At 35.1% G+C, this 19,679-nt stretch overlaps 2 protein-coding genes across 2 annotated transcripts in view; one reads left to right on the top strand and one right to left on the bottom strand.

Annotated features, from left to right (window-relative positions):
- Positions 1 to 1,497: 1,497 nt before the first annotated feature.
- Positions 1,498 to 12,308, top strand: LOC149086766 (EEIG family member 2). Its single transcript, XM_089231138.1, has 9 exons — positions 1,498 to 1,822; positions 4,881 to 5,035; positions 5,143 to 5,263; positions 5,385 to 5,575; positions 7,778 to 7,941; positions 8,358 to 8,541; positions 8,869 to 8,950; positions 9,573 to 9,681; positions 11,861 to 12,308. The coding sequence occupies exons 2-9, from the start codon at positions 4,890 to 4,892 to the stop codon at positions 11,980 to 11,982; spliced, it is 1,119 nt and encodes a 372-aa protein (XP_089087264.1). The 5' UTR covers positions 1,498 to 1,822; positions 4,881 to 4,889; the 3' UTR covers positions 11,983 to 12,308.
- A 2,511-nt stretch (positions 12,309 to 14,819) lies between these two features.
- Sec8 (exocyst complex component secretory 8) overlaps positions 14,820 to 19,679 on the bottom strand; it is a 30,463-nt gene continuing 25,603 nt past the window's right edge. Inside the window, exons 24-27 of the mRNA XM_089231136.1 lie at positions 18,584 to 18,702; positions 17,047 to 17,142; positions 16,752 to 16,863; positions 14,820 to 15,117 (exon numbers count right to left, since the gene is read on the bottom strand). Of these exons, the coding sequence (XP_089087262.1) occupies positions 14,950 to 15,117; positions 16,752 to 16,863; positions 17,047 to 17,142; positions 18,584 to 18,702 (495 nt within the window). The 3' untranslated portion in view covers positions 14,820 to 14,949. The remainder of the gene's footprint in view (positions 15,118 to 16,751; positions 16,864 to 17,046; positions 17,143 to 18,583; positions 18,703 to 19,679) is intronic.

Genomic DNA, 19,679 nt, shown 5'->3' with positions numbered 1-19,679 from the left:
GCGACGGGAATAAGTCTGGTGGCAGAGACCCTGGCGTTCATTCATTGGGGGGGGGGGGGCTCTATTTGGCTCACCTCTTGTTAATACACTACTACTTATACAAACTCAACCTGTAAGTTATGAATTACAGTAAACCCCTCTTTTTCTTCTTTCTTTCTTTTTTTTTTTTGCTGACACTATTGGGACATTGACTGCATTATGTGGGGGAAGGGGTCCTGTTGAAACTGTAAATACATTATTAACAAAAACTGAAATGGTTCTTTGTTTGCAAATGAATGAAACTATACATTTTGGCTCCCCCTTTCTGTTATTTTGAACCGCAAAAGAGTAAACTCAGCATGAACCGGAGCACTACATCCTTCCTGCCTTTCTCTAGTTGCGGCCCTGCCAACAATGGTGTGGAGGAATCGGGGTTGCTGTTCACTTAGGCTGCTTAAGCACCCACAGATTCATAACCGATTCACTTCCGACGTTCCTCTAAAAAAACCGGTTTGAGAAAAATCTCTACCCGTCAGGAACCTATTAACTTCAATTTGGCGCCTTTCCTAGAGTGGAACGCCATGTAACCTCGCAGCCAAAAAATCGCCCTGCCTGTAGACCCGCACATATAAAGGCGAACCACTCATAGTTGCTCAGGAATTGGAAGGGGGGGGGGTGGGTTGTACGCTAGTTAGACATTTGAAGGGGGCACAAGCAGGAGCGGCTCTTGAACCCTGCTGCCGCACTGGGCCAGTGCCTGTTTCTCTCATAGGGAAACGGGGGTACCTGTCCAGGGCCCTGAAAATGGCTGTATTGTGTATATTTTAGGCACAGCCCACCTACATACGCATGCGTCAAAGACTATATAACGGGCAGAGAAATTTCATTTTTTTTTCAGGGCCTAAATATTTGAGGAACAGACCCTGCAAGGGGGCACATCTGGCTTGAAATGACGAAAAGAAGCTTTGTCGACAAAGAAAAAAAAAAGGCAGGGGTACCAAAAATATAGATCCCACATGGTGAAATTTTTTTCTCAAGCCGCTCCCCTGTTGACAAGAATTTTTTTTCCCGAAAATTTGAGCTAATAAGCTTAAAAGTTATTTAAAATTAAAGTAATTATAAGATAGAATGAAGCAAAGGTATTTTCTTTCGATATTTTAATTTATTCACAAAAATACATTTAATATTTGATTGTCTTGGGAGCGCATGGACCCCTTATACTTATACTGCGTACGTCTCTGAGGCTACCAAAGAAAAATCGAACCCATTAAAACATCGACGCAAAATTATGCGGTTTGAAATTGGCGCGTTAAAATCGTAACCTCTGTCACCAAAGTTGAACCTGTAGTGTCATCTATCGACGATCGAGAAATTTAATATCAAAACTTCAAATTAACCACAATATAGTTTCAAGTTTCAGCCGCTAATCTGCAGCGGCTACGACATCAAGTAATAATCTCAAACCCAAATCCCACAAAAGTTTATCACAGAAAAACAAAATGCAGTCAAAGCCGTCCTATACATCCTTGGATAATTTCCTATATAACTGGAAAAAGGGAGTTGTTGATCAAGAATTTTTTTTTTTTTTAAATTAGTCGATTGGAAACTCTCTTCCGATTTTAAAAAATTTTTTATCTCCCGAATTTTTCAATTTTTTTGATCCCGAATCATCGTCTGCTTCCTGTTGCCAGTTGTGTATAAAATGTCCCGATATTGAAAAGAAAAAATGACAAGTCCCCATAAAGGGAGGGATCACATCTTTTTTGCTGTCATTTGTTCCAATTTGTTTACTTATTATCTGTAATTTATTGCTTATTATCCACTACGCAAGTGGCTATTGAAGGTAAGTGTAAGGTGTTTGTGTGATGAGAATGATTTCCTTTAAAAGAAAAAGTCGTATTTTTTTTTCCTTGACCGATCAATCAACCGTAAGTTTCCTCGAAATATTTCACGACTTACCGGCGAAGGTCATAAATAAATTAGGAAGATCCTCGTATGTACAGAGAAGTCTTTTAAAATCGTAATTGGAAAGGGATTTGGTATTTATCTTTTCAAATATACTCGTAGGCATATTAATAATATATATATTAATTAATGTGCTTTTGTGACATTAATGATAGATATTTATTTTTACCGATGTAATATGAAATTTTGTTATTGATATGTCAGCTAAAACATGTGATAGCCGAAAATGGTGTAGTCATTGATTTGAACTGCAATACATTGTTATAGATTTGATACAAAAAGAAAGGGGAAACAATGATTTATTATGCGAGTTATATCAGATTTCAGGTCACAACTGTTTAAAACATATTTTTCTGTGTGTGCTTGATGTTAGTTTATATGTCAAATTATGCAGCGTTCGTGTGGGAAAGTTATGAAATTTTTCCCAGCGATCTCTCCCCATTAAAAAGTCTCTCCACAGAGAGCAACAGGTCCACAATGGTAGTTCGAAAAATATGTGGTAGATGACAGCACTATACAAATACAACGCCACAACAGGCAAATTGCCCAACGAGGGGGCTGACTTAAGAACATCATGGATCCCCCGAGCCATTTTTTGGAGGCCCTACCTACTACTACTACACCACATATGCACCCCGCCCCCCGCGGAACCCCCCAACGAATCGGTACATGCGGGAATGTGCGTGTACGTGTAGTGAAACCTGACGTGAAGTTTTGTTGTTTCTCTGTAATGCTTGTTATGTGTAGTGCTGCCATCTGCCACTAGTTTTTCTAACTATGAGTGAAGTGTTATGATTGAATGATTTATCATTGTAGGACTGTTGCTCTCTGTGGCAAGACTTTTTAACGGGGAGATCGGCTCGCATTTGCACCTTGAAGTTGGGAACCACAGAAAACCAACTTCAGCCGACCACCACTGTGGGGTTCGAACCCGGATCCTCGCATCGCGAGTCCGTCACTATAACCACTCGACCACCACAGCGGCCAACTATGACAAGCATTACACAGAAACAAGCTTCCCATTAGGTTTAAAGCACGGACACACGCATTCCAACATGTACCAATTCGTTAGAAGTTCCGCGGAGGAATATGGATGGACGAAGTACATGTGTGGTTTTTAGTAGTAGTATCATTCGTGTGGAAATGTGCTACTTTGTTCAAAAAGTTCTGCAACTAATTCTGTGAAGAATGAATACAGATAGAACATGCTTATTTGGTGTTTAATTCGAAGTAACTACCCTGTGCAATGTATTTTTTGCCATTGTTCATACACAAGATGTAAATGTGGATTGTAAGCCTTTGTTACACCTCGTCCTCCAGTGTCTTCTTCGAGTGGTCATAGTGATGGACTCGCATCATGAGTACCCGGGTTTGAATCCTACTGTCGCCACAGTGGTGATCGGCTGAAGTTGGTTTTCTGTGATTCCAAACTTGGTGTAAATTCGAGCCAATTTCCCTGTTAAAAAGTTTCGCCACAGAGAGAAACAGGCTTACCACAATGCAATTATTAAATCATTAAATTTCACTCATGGTTAGAAAAATTGATGGCAGAACTACACATAAGAAGCGTTACACAGAAAAAAACTTCACATGAAATTCATTACACGTACACTCCAACATGTACCAACTCTTTAAATTCTTTAGAAGTTCCGTAGAGCAATATGGACGAAGTGCATGTGTGGTGTAGTAGTAGTAGTGACTTCTTTGGTACCTGAGTATCATTGTCCATTAAGCTAATTCTTTATCTGAAAAAAAAATGCCTTGGAAAAAAGAAGTCCTTAGCCTTTGTATGATTCAGTGAGGCGTAAGCAACCAGATCTTTGGAAGGGCAAGTCATGGGTCCTCCATCTTGACAGTGCGCAGGCTCACAGGTCTCTCCCAGTGTTACATTACTTGTCAAAACATTGCATGCCAAATATGCCTACAACCAGCTTATTTTTCCGATCTTGCCCTGTGTGACTTTTTCCTCTGATAAAGAATTTGCTTAAGGGGTAACTGTTCTCAGATTCTGAAAAAGTGCACTGAGCAATGAAGGCACTGGAGGGTGTGACAACAAAAAGGCTTATAATCCTCATTTACATCTCTGTACGAATGATGGTAAAAAATGCATAATAGCACAGGGTGTAGTTACTTTGAAAGAAAAAGCAAATAAATAGGTTACATCTGTATTCATTCTTCTGTGATGAAATAAGTCCTGGAAGTTTTCAAACATAGCAGTATTTAAAAAAGCTGTATACTCATTGATTCAAGCTGTAATTGCGGGTTATCTGCTTAGAAAAAAATTGGTAGCACAGCCGCAAGTTTAAACGTGAATACATCTTTTTTACATAGTGCAGTGAGATACATTTAGCCTGGTAATTAAACTTGCCTTTGCTTGCATAGGGCATTGTGTAATTTTTTCTGAACAAGATCTATGTAATAAAATACATCCCAAGACATAAAGCAATTTGTTACAAATAAGGGCCACCTGTATAGGAAACAGGTATTAAACCCGGAGGAGTGGCATTGGATTGGTATTTGCAATTGTTATCTGATGACACCATTGATTATGATTTGCTTACTTTCTAAGGTATGAGCATTCAACACATTTTGTTATGCAACTTTTTGGTGATGCACCAGGTATCGTCAGATGATTTAAAAGATGTATTCACGTCAAAATGTAACACAATTATTTGCTATCTGAATGATGTGAGTTTTTACAACTTTGTAAAAAAGAACTGCTATAGTAATAATTAAAGCTGAAACACTACAAGTTCCAGTCTCAAATTGAATTATTTGTTTGATTGTTAGCATGAGTATCTCGAATGTAGCGCTAAGTAAAAAATTCTAATGTCTATAAAAAGATATTGAAAAAAAAAATTTTCACCAATTTTAGAACAAATTTCATTTGTTGGTAAATAATTCTCGGTAAAAATTATTTTTGAATTGTCACCAAGCATGCCAAGATGTCTTTCATGCTGAAAAAGAAGAAATATAAATTCGAAGTACACCTTGGTCTTCAAGAGCTGTCTGCAGTGCCTTTCGTCAACGGGATACTATTTGCGAAAGTCCGGCTAGTAGATGGCGGCACCTTCCAAGAGATATCGCCAAGGTAAGTTTTTTTTTGTTTGATAGTACTTGTGGATTGTTAAAATTAACATTCACTATTCTAGGTGATGTAATTTGTGAGGTGTTGAATTTCGTTTTCTTAAATACTAGACGAGAAGTCAAGAACAACTGCGTGAAATGGAATTGCGGCTTCCAGTTCGTTTGCAAAATGACAGCCAATGCCAACACCGGAGTCCTGGAGCCTTGCATTTGTAAAGTGTCTGTCAGAAAAGTGAGTTGGTTCGCTAAATTCTAATTTCTGATAAAATATCATCATCATCAATATTACTTATTAGAGATAAGGAAAAAAGTTTGAATTAGTTATATTATTGCTATTTTTAATATTTCTGCAGGAAATTAGAGGCGGCAGGTCTTCAGAAAAACTAGGTTTTAAGAACTTTAATCTGGCTGAATATGCTGGAGCTGGAGTCACAATTAAGAAATACCTTCTGGAAGGCTATGATGCCAAGCACCGCCAAGATAATTCTATGCTTCATGTTTCGCTCAAGATGGTGCTGCAGTCTGGCGATCCTCTTTTCAAAACGTGAGCGAAATAATTCATAATAAAATCATTTACAATGGGGTGGGGTATACAGCCTTTTCAGTCTATGGGTCAGATATTCGATTATTCTGCCACTTGGGGGCCAGAAACTTGCATTTATAGGGCGCACAGTAATTTCGGTTTTCCCAACCTTTTCACCTGTCCTTTCCCTAATTATCAATGAGGTATACTTGAATTTTTAAATCAAGAATGGAGATTAATTTCACGATGTAAATTAATGTTTTGACAATTTTTTTGGCTGTAAGTATCAACCTAACCTTGTATTTCAAAAACTTTTTTGCGACAATTGGTGGCATCCTGAATGGATTGATTTCCCATATTTTTTAGGGGCCTATGAAGGAAATATGGTTAGCGTAAGCTTTTATCATGTTATGTGTATTGATAATTATCAATTGTAATTTTCTATTGGGAACACTTTTTTGCAGGCTGAAGGTTTTTGTGCACTCCTACGAAATAACAGTACTCTCTGTAAAGATAATCGCCAGTATAATGATATTGCTATCTGGCCCTCATGCACTTTGTTATAGTGTTGATATATTCCACCCATAACAAAACTCCTTTATAAAGATGTGTTTCTCCAGTCCCTCGAGGATCATTGTATAGGCCTATATAATTCGATAAGTGGACATGAATATATCCTATGTTTTCTTCTTATTATTATTATATTATTGCATAGTTTGTATAGGTTAATGTGTTTTTGTTACTTTTGATAAAATAGTGGTTATTTTATAAACATGAAATGCATGTATAATTGGTATTTTTATTGCATATCAATGTACAAGGCGTGATTCAAAATTAAGGGGCAATCAGTAATGAAATGAAAACAATTGAAAAAATGGCAAATTTATTAATGGTTTTAAAAATGTACATGATTACTTTACTTTTCTACATAATCACCATGTTGTTCCAAACACTTTTGATATCGTGAAACAAGCTTCTTCAAACCTTTTGCATCAAATTCTGCCGCCTGGGATTTCAGCCAGTTCTGCACTAAGATTTTTGATCCCTCACTTTCCTCAAAACGTACAAACGCAAGCCAGTTTTTGCGATGTCGGAAGAAATGGTAGTCACCAAGGACGTGATCAGGACTATAGGGGGGATGATCAAAAATTCCCCATCTAAATTTTTGAATTGCTTTCGTAGTGCGTGCATTATCATGAAGGAGAACAATTCCTGAGTTTAGCATTCCCTGTTGCCTGTTTTAAATGGCACAGCACAGTTTAGAAAGTGTTTCACAATAAACTTGTGATGTAATGGTTGTACCAGGTTTCATAAAATCAATCAAAAGCACACCCTTTTGATCCCAGAATACAGTTGCCATGATTTTACTTTGAGACTGGATTTGTTTGAATTTTTTTGGTTTAGGTGAACTGGAATGACGGCACTGCATGGATTGTTGTTTCATCTCAGTATTGACATATGAAATCCATGTTTCATCACCAGTGACGATATGGGAAAGGAATTTGTCTCCATCGTGGTTAAAGTGGTCGAGAAAAGCACGTGCAGATGTCATTCATCTGTGTGAGCATCTGTGAGCATTTTCGATATCCACCGTGCACACAGTTTCTGATAACTTAGAGTTTCAGTCACGATTCTGAACAATGTTGTCCTAGAAACTTCTGGAAATTATAGAGAAAGATTGCTTATTGTAAAGTGACGATTTTCTTTCACTTTTGCATTCACACACTCAACGAGATCATCAGTCCGGACACTAGGTCTGCCACTCCTCTGCTCATCATGAACATTTGAACGGCCTTCCTTAAACTCACGACACCATTGTCTCACTCTTCCTTCATTAATTGTGGTAGGTCCATATGTTTCACACAATTGACGGTGAATTTGAGCTGCATCATGTCCTGTTGCATTTAGAAATCTAATCACTGATGGAATTTCACAACTGGCAGGATTTGTTACTACTGCACTCATTTTAACACACTGTCTTGTGAAGGCAGACGCCAATCAAGTTATGCTAATATGGCGGTTACATTCCCAACAGACCAAGTAATGCTACTGCACATGTGCAAACCAATCAGTATTGCCATTCGTTTTTTATACGTGTGATCGGCCCTTAATTTTTAACCGCGCCTCGTATATGTCTATTTAAAAAATCCGTACACATTATTTTGTTTGCTTGTTTATTATTGGATAATAATAAATGTTATACGTATGTTTTCCACCACACAGACCAGCCTGTAACTATCCACCAGCTCTTCTCGGCGATAAACCAGATAGTCAAAGCTCTACACTTCCTAAGCAGTCCGGCGATTACAGTGGTGACAGTTTAGCAAGCAACAGCAGTGGCTTTGGGAGTCTGCCTAGAAAGCAAAAGTCAAACGAAGCGGCCAGCGGTATATATTTCTTAATTTTAGGATATCCCTATCTTGCCTAAAGATCTCTATTAAATTTTTTTTTTAAAGAAATATAGTTTACTTAGATATATATTGTGTTGTGTGCATCAATACTTTTCTTTTGGAACTCTTTTTGTGGGTCGGAGGTTGTGCACCCTTCCTTGCTCTAGTTTTACATAACTCTTAAAGCTTTTGCTATGCGTTTCAGTTAAATTTGAATCAGTTTGTTGTGACATAAAGTGTTTTGCGTTTCGTTTTACTACACCTACTTTTTAAGAATAAATTTATAGAAAATATGGATGATTCATTCTGATAACTAAGGTCTGGCTGTAATAGCATGCCTATTTCATTTTGTCAAGCTGTGAAATTAAAATTTCAAGTTTAAATTATTATTTTTATATATATTATTCTTTCAGATAATCCGAATGTTGATTTAGAATCTGCTGAAGAAAGGTTCGAAAGCGAAGAACACAAGAGTGGTAACTTCGAACTGTGTCACTCTAGGAATAATAGTAATACAAGTGAACAGTCGAAGCTCTCTGGCTATGGAAGCCTGACGTCTCATTCACGCCAAGGAAGTGCAGAGTCAGGTCATAGAAGGTATAGACTGTTATACATAACTTAACTGCTTGATCAGTTTTCCTCATTTTTTGCTTTAATCTGTGTTGTGCTGTCCAACAGATTTGATAGCATTATAAGAGTACCAAAGTAAAAAAAGCTGCTAAGTTTAAAACCTTAAAATGAGTGTATTTTCTAAGAGGTGTTACAATTGAACCGATAAAGTAGTCGAACCACTAGCACACTAAAAACTGGCGATTAAATGCTCAAAAATCTTCTACGTTTGAATTTGAATACATGTCTTTGAAAATATAAGTTGGAAAAAAAAAAAATACTAAATATATTTTGCATTCATTTCCTTTGAATCAGAAATTTGAGCTCTAGTTCAACCTTGAGTGAAATATTGCTCTCAGGATCATCGAAAGCCCTTGACAGGAAGAGACCATCAAAAGTAAGTAATAGTGAAATATCTTGTTTTTAAAAGAAGCAAAAACTATTTTTCTTGTTGATGTGCCATATTTGTTTTAATCTCTAGTGTTCCATTCGTTTTTTACAAATATCTTATTTAACCTTCGTGTGTTTTAAAATATCTAAAAAGGTACTTTTCCGTTATAACTATTCACACATTTTCAAGACCAATTTGGTGCATTTTGACTTGGTTCTTTCCACACGCCTTTGGTGTGATACTAGGCTTGTTGATGTGATATTTAGGCATCTTGGCACAATATTTAGCAAGAACATAATAAACAGAATTTATCAGAATATCTCTGAATGTAAACCAACACCACTGAAATGAAAGCTGTGTTAAAGATAATACACCTTTGGTTGACACTTCACTTCCACATCGATAATAAGAGTTCTGTTGAATTAAGCAACACCTTCATCGTTGTTAGAGAAAAACTGAAGAGTGACAAAAATGTGGTTGCATGAGAAAGCACCTGAGGTGCCGTCATCTTAAGCAGCAGAGTTAAAGTTTCTGAGATGAGAAAATTAAGAACAAAATTATGTGCTTAATTTTGTCGAAATGATATGAGAAACATGTAATGTGATTTGTGTTTCATTCCTGAATCTAGAAACAAAGTTCAGAAGATACAAGGATGGATTCCACTAGAGTTAGTGCGAATGAAGTTATCAACGAAGTTATGGAAGCTATAAGCTTAGATCAAGATGAAAATAGTGAAAGTTAGTTTCCTTTTTTTTTCACTAGCAATATTTTTCTTTTGAGAAAACATGGTGATGTATCTTTTGAGAGTAGAATGAATGTCTTTTATATCTTTTACAAGAAGAGTAGGGAAAAATATAAAATTAGTTTGAAGTTATTTACTTTTTTCATTTCAAAATGTCTAAAGTCATGAAAAGCTCAGGCGCATTGAACAATTTCGAACCAGCAGTTTTGTGGGGTTTGACTTAGATGTGCATTGTATAAACTGAGTTACTTTAAAAACATTTTGTGTTGAATACAACATTTTCATAATTGGAGTAACTTCAAGAGAGAAAATTAAATGCATATAAGCGAAAGTGCCCAGAAATCTGAAACACCTTTTCTATTCAAAGGAAACATTTTTTATCTTTTAGACAAATCCTTGTATCTCCATGTATCCAAGGTAATTACCATAGCATGTGTCAAAAGATTTCCACATATCGTTTCTTATATCGACACATTGTCAATGGTATGATTCTCAATTCCTTGGTTGGAAGACTTTCACAATTGAATGTACTGACCATAAAAAAAATGATTTTAGCTTTTGGGGGTGGGGGGGAATCCTGTTTTAGAAAAATTGAAAAGAAAGAGCACAATTTAACATTTTGAAACCTGCTTATGTGGGGAAAGAAAAACTGAGTTGTCGTATTTCCGTATACATCTCATTCTACCGAATGGAACATCATATAACTGTGATTTTTTGGATATAGTTATCAAACTCTAAATGTAATCTTGACCTGCCAACATTCAAAAGGTAAAAATCCTGCAATTTACTAGAAAATCTGGGAAGCATATTTTTGCATGTTGCATATTTGTCATTTCATTGCCATAAGAATCTACACACAGACGTGTCAACTTTTGGAATCTAGAAGTCCAGAGATTCTCCCAAGGCCACTCCCACCGGACCCGATCATATATAATTATGATTTTTTTTAATCAATTGAGAAAAAGTGTCCCCCCCCCAGCAGGTCCTGGGTAGCCCCTGAGCAGAATATAATTCTGAATGGTATATAATCTTGGGTATACAAATTTTCAAAAGCAGTGGTATATTTTCTTTTTAAAAACATTTGATCAGAGCAAATAAAAAAAAAACTTCAAAATATAAGGCTGCTGATCAAAAAAGCTTCGGTGGTCTCACATATCACGTGGTGTAGAATCAATCTTTCTCTGTTATTGTGTTTGCCAGTGTTATTGTGGTTGATAGAATACAATAATAATTATACAGGGATGTCGGTAACTGAGACCATCCCTTGATAAATGGTTACGGATAAAATTGCTAAGTAAAAAAAGTCATGTCGTTACCAGTTTGCTTAAATACGGTTACCAAGACATTTTTTGATGGCTACTCGACGAAAGTGATGTCTTCAACCGGGTAGGAAGGTTCTTCGAACTATGGCTGTCTTCTATAAGTGTTTTTCCCAACAGTTATTGAAGTTATGACATTATGAAAGCTTAGGGAAAATCTAAAAAATTTCGAGAGATCTAAAAGAAATCTAAAAATTTTTCTTCCAAATCTAATTTTCTGCTAAATCCAGAGAAAGGACAAAAAATCTGGAGTCGCCGGCCTAATCCAGAGAATTGGCAAGTCTGTAGATGCATTAAATAGCATCTGCACCACTGAACCAGTCCTTCATTTACCACCATGTACATCATCAACCATGCAGTGCTCGGGCAGCATATTGTTCCGTTGAAATAACAAGGCACATGGCATCCCAGAAACGCCACGCAAACATTGTAGGGTTGAATAAAAATCATTGTTATACATCCCATTTTGTTAGTCAGATTATTACACTAGTTTAATCATGCCCCTGACTTTGTTTGCCGCCATCTGTGCTAAGGAATGTCTTTTCCTGTTGACAACATGTTAAAAGAAATACAATTGACCCTTGTTTTTTACAAACACAGACTTGAAGAATCAGTTCGTGAAATAGAAAGTTTGGGAATGAAAAAGCATTAAAAAAAATCACAGTATTTGAGATCAAAGGAATTTCGGTTGATAAAAATGTGTGAATTTGCAAAATCAAGGGTGACTGCAGCTTGGTTGAGCGGCCCAAAGCTTACAGGAATTCCTCTCATGAAACTGAAATAGATGTCTTGATTTGTAGCTTGGTTGAAAATATTTGATATATTGTGTTTTAATCATGCCTTTCTTTCTAATAGCCACTGGACTGAGTTTGTCAAGTTTAATCAGGGACACAGGCTCAACAATGATCACAAGGAGTCAAGAAAGCACAGACTTTGATGCCACTGACTTTAAAACAGTTAGTAGCATACAGAGGTAGCACATTGTACATAATTAAAAAAAATCTTTTTGTAAATTAATTAAGAAAAAAATTACCCCTTTTTTAAAAATATATATATGTATGTTGTACTTACTCGACAATGTTCTCAATATTATATGTCTAACTGTATTATTATTTAAGGGAATGCTGAACAGCACATATATTTTTTTTAATGCTGTTTTTTGATGAAAACATTTAACATGGCTCATGTATGTGTTCAAAATCTGAAAGCTTGATATTTTATGCTGGAACATAAAATGCCTTGTCTTGATCTATAATCATTCCTTCATTTGCAAACATGAATAAAAAAAATGATTTGAAACTTCTGTGATGAATTAATTGGAAGCTGTATGTGTGGTGTGTAAAATCTGTTACAGTAACAGCTACTTAGAACAATGGGTTCTCAATCTTTGGAGGCCTGATTAATTTTAGTAAGTGAAAGCCCAGTCATATGTACACACGGTCAATGTGAAATGAATGGGAAAACACCAGTCTGATGTCGGGATTCGATGGTTGAGAAACAGTGATCCAGACAAGTAGTAGTCACATGGATCTTTATTTGGTCCACTCTATTTTTCTGCTGAACTTTTGTTTTTATGTGCACACCCTATCCATATACAGGGAAACTGGTATGAAATTGAACTTCCAGGGAACCAAAATAATTTTTCATTTTATACAGGTGCACTAATTATCGAAGGAATTTTTTGGTTCCATTCAAAAAAAATGTCTGTCAGGACCTAGGTGATTTTTTTTTATTTCCCAAGTTTTCATATTTAACACTAGAACCGCGGACTGGGCCAAATTGACCCAAACTGCAAAAAAACAGGAATTTATTTTTGGTTCCTGGGGTTTTCCTTACTCTTATTCAATGTTGTTTAATTGCGTATTCATAATGGAAAATTATATTTTTTTATGAATATATAATGGGCTTCAAAATTAGCTAAAAAATGATGTAATTCAGTAAAAATAAGACTTAGTATACATTATTTACTATATTCAGTCCAAAAACATTTTTCAGTAATCCCATAATATGACAAAGATGTAAAATAAGCGTGTCAAATTGAATATGAGAAAGTCTATAATATGATTCTGTCAAATAAGTATTGATTTTTTACTAATAAGTGGAATTTATGATGAGCATTTGAGCAAATTTTTTTTATATTATTCTTGCACATTCGTTGCACATCCCATGCAAAAATTAACAGTTTTGTTTCTACATTTTTATGTTACCTGACACATCAGATAGTTTATTTTTATTTATTACCATTAATAATTTATTAACTTATAGGTGTTGCCCTTGTGCAAAAGTATGATGAACGCAGCTCTTCAATAAGATTTTAGAGGAACTGCTTTCCAAAAACTAATTCTGGCCTTCTGTACTGCTCTATATAAAATACAGGAATATGTTTATAGTGAGGTCCAGGATGTTGTAGAAAACGTCTGTGATGTCACCTTCACCGAATATTTTCTGGGCATTTAATCGCTACAACTACGATCGTTACACTTTGCTGAATTGTAGTGTGCAATAGTTTCTGTGTGGGGAAGCTTTTTGGGACTGCTACTGCCAATATTGGCTGCCAAATGAAGCGTGCTGAGTAATAAACTTTTGTTGTTTCCTTGATAAATTGCAATTGTGGCATAATTGTTCTATACAACTGCAGACCTGCCAACTCTCCCGATTTAGGCGGGAGACTCCGGATTTTTCATCCTCCCTCCTGCTCTCTGGATTTTGGCAGAAAATTAGATTTTACGCGAGCTTTCACGTTGTCGTGGCGTCAATAATTACCATCGTCGTTAGGGAGAACAGCCGTAAAAAAGTCTCTGTGACCGCATTTAAGCAACTGGTAAAGACGTGACTTCGTTTTCGTAGCATTTATCAGGGGCATGACCTTGGTTGCCGAAATGCCTGTATAATAAGTTGTTATACAGTATACACTAAGGCTAAGTGTATAGTGCTGAGGCAGCGCCTCCGCAGTCTGCTTGTGACGTCATTAAGTAGTCCATTTTCCCTCAGAATATATTGAGGGGAAAAAAATTCCCTGCTCGTGCCAGTATCATCGTTGTGTGCCCGAGTGGCATGGTGGTAAGATGCTCGTCTACCATCGTGAAGGTTGTTATCAGGGTCCCGGGTTCGAACCCAAAGGAGGATATTGATAAGATATTTTCCCTAACGAACTTGAAGCGACCATCGATAGACAGCGCCTTCACTTCCAACCCATCTCACTAATGGCAGTAAATTGCACTATAGGGATATGGCCAGAGTTGGTGTTTGATGAAGTAGTAGTATCATCGTTGTGAGGAAAAGAAATGATCGGGCTCAGAATTGGAGATTTCTATGCCCCACATTCAATCACTATGCAGTATTTGTGAGCCAATCAGGAAGTTTCTACGCCAAAATAAGAAACAGAATAGGATGTTGTGTTTCAAAATGTGGCAAACTTGCTAGGTAATCTGAATGACGTTTATGGCAAACAGTGCAGTGGCCTATCTCTAGGTGCTGGCTGAGGAAAGGAAAGTTTTCTTTTGATAAAAGCTAGCTGTGTGTCTGACTAATCACATACTGAGACACGCAGGTGCCATCATTGTTTCCCAAAAAATCAGAGCAGACACAAACAATAAGGTCTATAAAAGGAAGAAAATGGCTGGTGTAATAAAAAAAGCTGAAACAGAATTTAGATGAGGGAGAAAAACATTCTCGGCAGAAGTGTCCAGATTTGAGAGGTTCTACTGTATCATGTTTTATTTTTTTTTTACTTCTAATGAGTTGAGCCATGACACAAAGTTATCTCTCATTATATTAGCCTGGTTATAATCTTTGGACTGCTGAGGGATAAAAACTGATAATTCAATAAGCTTTATTAAAAAAAACTATACAAAATAATTGTAATTCAATTATAAATTACAGACATTATGGTCAATTACAATGTCTCTTCCTGCAAGCATATATTCATTCGTTTATAACAAAGATTAAACACTGACAGCCACTTCATTTAATATTTGATGTAATCTTTCTAAATAGTTTTTAAGTTCACCCATTTCACTACCAGGATGGCTTCGATGCAACAGATGAAAAGCAGATGAATACTCCTGCTCTTGGAATTGTGGCCCACTTTCAACAATGGAATTCAGAATTTCCTATTAAATATTTTGTAAAACAGTAATTTTTTTTATTGTCAAATACTTGTACTCACTAAAAAGTACAAATTTAAGTGAAGAAAAAACTGAAATCAGTAGGCTCGAGCTAATCCACAGACCAAAATTGCACTACATTACTGGTATATAGGCGGTTTAAAAAAATAAGTTATATAAACCTCTACACACAGGACAAAAAAACATTTTTTTTTCTCAATCACAATGTTTAGAAGGAAGCTGCTTTCCTGAAAATGTCAAATTACTGAATAAGCTATTCTAGCACATGACCGTATTTTAGAGAGTCTACTGAAGGAGTGCACAACCTCTGGACCTAAAAAAGGTGTCCGAGTAAAAAAGTATAAATCCCCTATTTCTGACAATATTTCTTTCATAAAAATGCGGGAAATCAGGAGCCATACAAATATCACCAAAATTTGCCATGCAATTCCAGCCCAAAAAGATTTTAAAGGCACATAAAATTGCCCAATTAAAGTCAAAAAAAATTATCAAAGACAAGTGTTCAATTACATCTAAAAAAATTGTCAAAGACAAGTAAAGTTGCCAAAGAAAACCAAAAAAATTTGTGAAAAGCAAGCAAAGTTGCCCAATTATAGCCAACAAAATTATTAAAGGTCAATAAATTTGCAAACCATCACGAAAAATTGCAAATAGCGATGATAGAGGACTACTGCACATCAGAGTGAGTGAAAATGTAATTCAACAAAAATATGTACAGTATTTGACAAACATGCGAGATGAATATATTTGTGACAATAACAGATTACAATAGTCATAATAAAATACCAGTCATATGGCCATCCCATATATGTATATAAAACAATGTTTCTGGCCCACAGACGTAAAACGTGTGTGCATCCTGGTCTGCATAACAAGTGCAGTTAGCACTCATTATAATATCGTTCAGTTGAAAACTGATGTTACATTGAAAGGAAAATATATAGGATAGTCTTTATATGCAAAAATTTTGGACTTCACATACTGGTCATTGTAATGAAATGATAGAATAACATTATATATATATATATATATATATATATATATATATATATTAGCCTAGTCAATATGTACCAAAAGAATGGCTTTCCTTGCAAAAGGGTCGAGCATCTCTATTTTTTAGATATGTTATAGGGACAAGGCCACTAATAAAAACCAAATTTGCAGAAACGAAAGCCTTGTTAAAGCAGAATTAAAAAGCAAATTTTTGGATTTTTTCAGTTTTTGCTTTATATTTTGGTTTCTATTCACATTAGAGTGCAAAAATATAAATTACATTATTGTAGAAGACAGAATTTGTTTCTACAATAGTAGTAGCAAATTTTATCTTCTACAATATTGTAATTTACATTTTTGCTCTCTGATGTGTGTGTGCATAGGAACAGATATATTGAGCAAAAACCAAAAAAGTAAAAATATTTTGACGTTTTTTCAGTATAGCTCAGTTTGCACAAGGCTTTTGTTTCTGCAAACTTGGTTTTTTACTAGTGGCTTTGGCCCCTACAACACATCCAAAAATTAGAAATACTATACCTTTTGCAAAAAACTATATAATTTGGCTGGGCTATATGGTCATTATAACAAGAGTTGACTGAATTACTAAAAATCTGCTTATCATTTACCTCTGGAGTGTGATTCAGAAGATCAAAATATTGCCTGGCTCTATCTAAAGCCACTTCTCTGAACATAGTGATGCCTGTCAGATTCTGCTGAAGTGCAAATATATTTCGGACCCTGTAAATTAATATGATCATTTCAATAACAAAAAGGTAACAATCTCTTACAAATGAAAGAAAAAAAAAATGCAGATTGTACTGGAGAATTGAAATGACTATAAAGATTTTCTCTCTGCATATAATGTTATATTTTGGCACAGAAAACCTTGTTTAAAGTTATCTTCACACAAGGAAAACTTACATTTTCTTCACTCCATTTTCGTTTATTCTTTTTATTTTACCGGTGCTGTTGATGAGTATTGTCGAAATGAGTTCACCTAAGCCTTCAAACACGTACCTACCGAATAAAAAAATATTGAAAACCTAAGCATGACAAGTTTTTATACCTAAGGATAAAATTTAAAAATATAAGGGAATCTTTTTCCCCCATAATTAAATTAGTATGTAATTGAACATATAGGTTGACAATGAAAAAAAGCATATAAAAAAAAACATGATTTTTTTTCCTATACAGTAAAACTCCCATTATCTAAAGTTCTTTTATTAGGAATTCTGTTAACTGCCATAGAATTTTTCAATGATAACTTTCTCATTAGTGTTGATGAAAAGTCTGAAATCCTCTAACTGATAAAAATTAACATGTTAATTGAGACAAACACCACTTTACATATGCAAACAAACAACAACGATGCTTTTGAGCATCTCTCAACAAGGCATTGTTCATGATTGGATAGCAAGAACACATTGCAATCCATCAGAAATAATGTAACTAAAAACAATTCCATACAAAGCAAAGGGTTACAAAATTGTGTATAAGTAAGTTGAATGTTCAATTATCTGGAAATATTGATTTACTGACGTTAGGCTGGTTGGATAATCAAAAGGTCCTACAGTACTTATATTTATACAGTAGAGACGGCCCTTATCAGAATCACGGAAAATGTTACCCAAATGTTTGGGTATTGTTAGTTTCGCTATGTATGGAATGAATCCATATCTCATAACATGGGAAAAATTTTATTTATAGTTATCAGGACTTTGTGTTGTTCATTTCTTTTTGTCTAAGGTTTTTTCTTTTTGCATATTTTGAACTTCAGGTTGAAACAGACTCACTTTTTCCCTCCAAGTTATCCTTACCAATCTGCAAGACTGTGGTAGGAAGGCTTCCCGATTGACAAAAATTTCCATATTCAGTTCACGTCTTAATTGGGCAATAATAGCTGCTTTGAACCATGTATGTGCAGTGCTTCTTTTGCAATTTCTTTCCAATAGTGAAGGGGAGTGCAAGATAAAGTTCAACTTAAGATCAGTTTGTTTCAACTGATCACATTCAGTTACTCCACCAAAAGACCTTCCACAAGGGAATCTATGGAACGTACCACACATTATAAAAAGTACCGCAATTCGTAATACATTCGACCATTACACACAAACTCTTCACAATTTCTGAATTAACAAAAAGATTTTAGATTGAAAAAGGAAAAAATCCAGTTTTGGAACAATTAAAAAAAAGAGAATTTAAAGCCTGTTGGAAAAAAAACGTAGTTGTCCTGTTTGGTTGAACGGGACACATAGTCATTGCACTTACAACCAAGATTTTTTTTTGGTTATATAGCTTTTATCAGAAGCCCCAACGTGATCACTTTAAGCAACATGCACTGTATAAACATGAAAAACAAGATATGCATGCTTCAAGAATATTGTCAGCTTAACAAATGTGTTTAAATATAATAAAAGCTGCAATAATTTCATTGATATTAACCAACAATAAAACTTACTTGATGTTACAAGGTTTTAATACCGACTGAAGTGATTCATCAACTTTTGACAGATCATTATTCAATTTGATTATTTCAACATCTGGTTCCTGGTTGTCCAACCTGGTAGCGTAACTGCCCTACACACACACACGCACAGAGAAAGTAAAAAAACAGTTCTAGTAAAAGGATCAGCATTTGACTGTGCAATGCCATAAAACGGCTTCAATTATGTAGGTCATTATCTAAAATAGAATCAAGTTTCTATGTCATTTTCAAACTCACATGACAAATGAAAATTCATTTGCATCCATAAGTGAATGAATTGTGAGTTTCACATATCACAAAGAGTAGAATAATCCACTCCTATGTTATGTAAAAACCTATTTCCTTATGGAACATAAACTGTCAATTTTTTTATTTTATTTTATCTGTCATACTTTTTGGCAAACAGAAAAATTATTTTTAATTTTATTTCTTTATTTTATTTAGTATTTTATTGCTTTATTTCTTTTAATTTTATATATAAGTTACGGTAAATGTGATAAATAGGTTATTATGCATACTTACCAATTATCTTGGTAAGTTTGATACATTTATCACATTTATCTGTGATTATGCATAATAGCCTACCCTAATGTAATTGGTGAATTTGATAAATATGAAAAAAATTCGAAATGAGTCTAGTATGTGTGATGAATATAGTCAGGCACCGATATAATGATACATGTATGAATTATCATGTATAGCCTCAAAGAAGAATGTTTTGCATCGTTCTGCAATGAAAAGATCTAAGCTGACTGAAAATGTTCTGCAGTAAAAGTTCCCTTACAGTGTTTTTCTATTCAGGAGAGTTCTTTTCTTCAAATTTTTCCCGAAATTATTATGCAATCATAGTTTTCATCATATATTTTGGTTTGGGCATATATAGTACATCATATGATTTATCATGGTTACCAAAAATTCGACATTTGGATATTATGCATAATCACTGTTAAAAAAGTGATAAGTTCTTAGTACTTATTAAATTTACCAACGACGCTTGGGTACAATGCATAATCACTGGTAAGAGTGATAAATTTAGGAAAATTTATCAAATTTACCAAAATGCTCGGTG

Source organism: Pholcus phalangioides, unplaced genomic scaffold, assembly GCF_987345545.1.
Source record: "Pholcus phalangioides strain wild (caught in Gottingen) unplaced genomic scaffold, Ppha-v1.0 ptg000004l_1, whole genome shotgun sequence".
Lineage (NCBI taxonomy): Eukaryota > Metazoa > Arthropoda > Arachnida > Araneae > Pholcidae > Pholcus > Pholcus phalangioides.
Note: the sequence above shows the minus strand (reverse complement) of the source record. Positions and strands in the feature narration are given on the sequence as shown.

Coding starts and splice junctions, on each gene's coding strand:
- LOC149086766 (XM_089231138.1), top strand. CDS start 4,890: ATGTCTTTCATGCTGAAAAAGAAGAAATATAAATTCGAAGTACACCTT. Junction 5,576..7,777: donor GGCGATCCTCTTTTCAAAAC/GTGAGCGAAATA, acceptor TCCACCACACAG/ACCAGCCTGTAACTATCCAC. Junction 8,542..8,868: donor GCAGAGTCAGGTCATAGAAG/GTATAGACTGTT, acceptor CCTTTGAATCAG/AAATTTGAGCTCTAGTTCAA.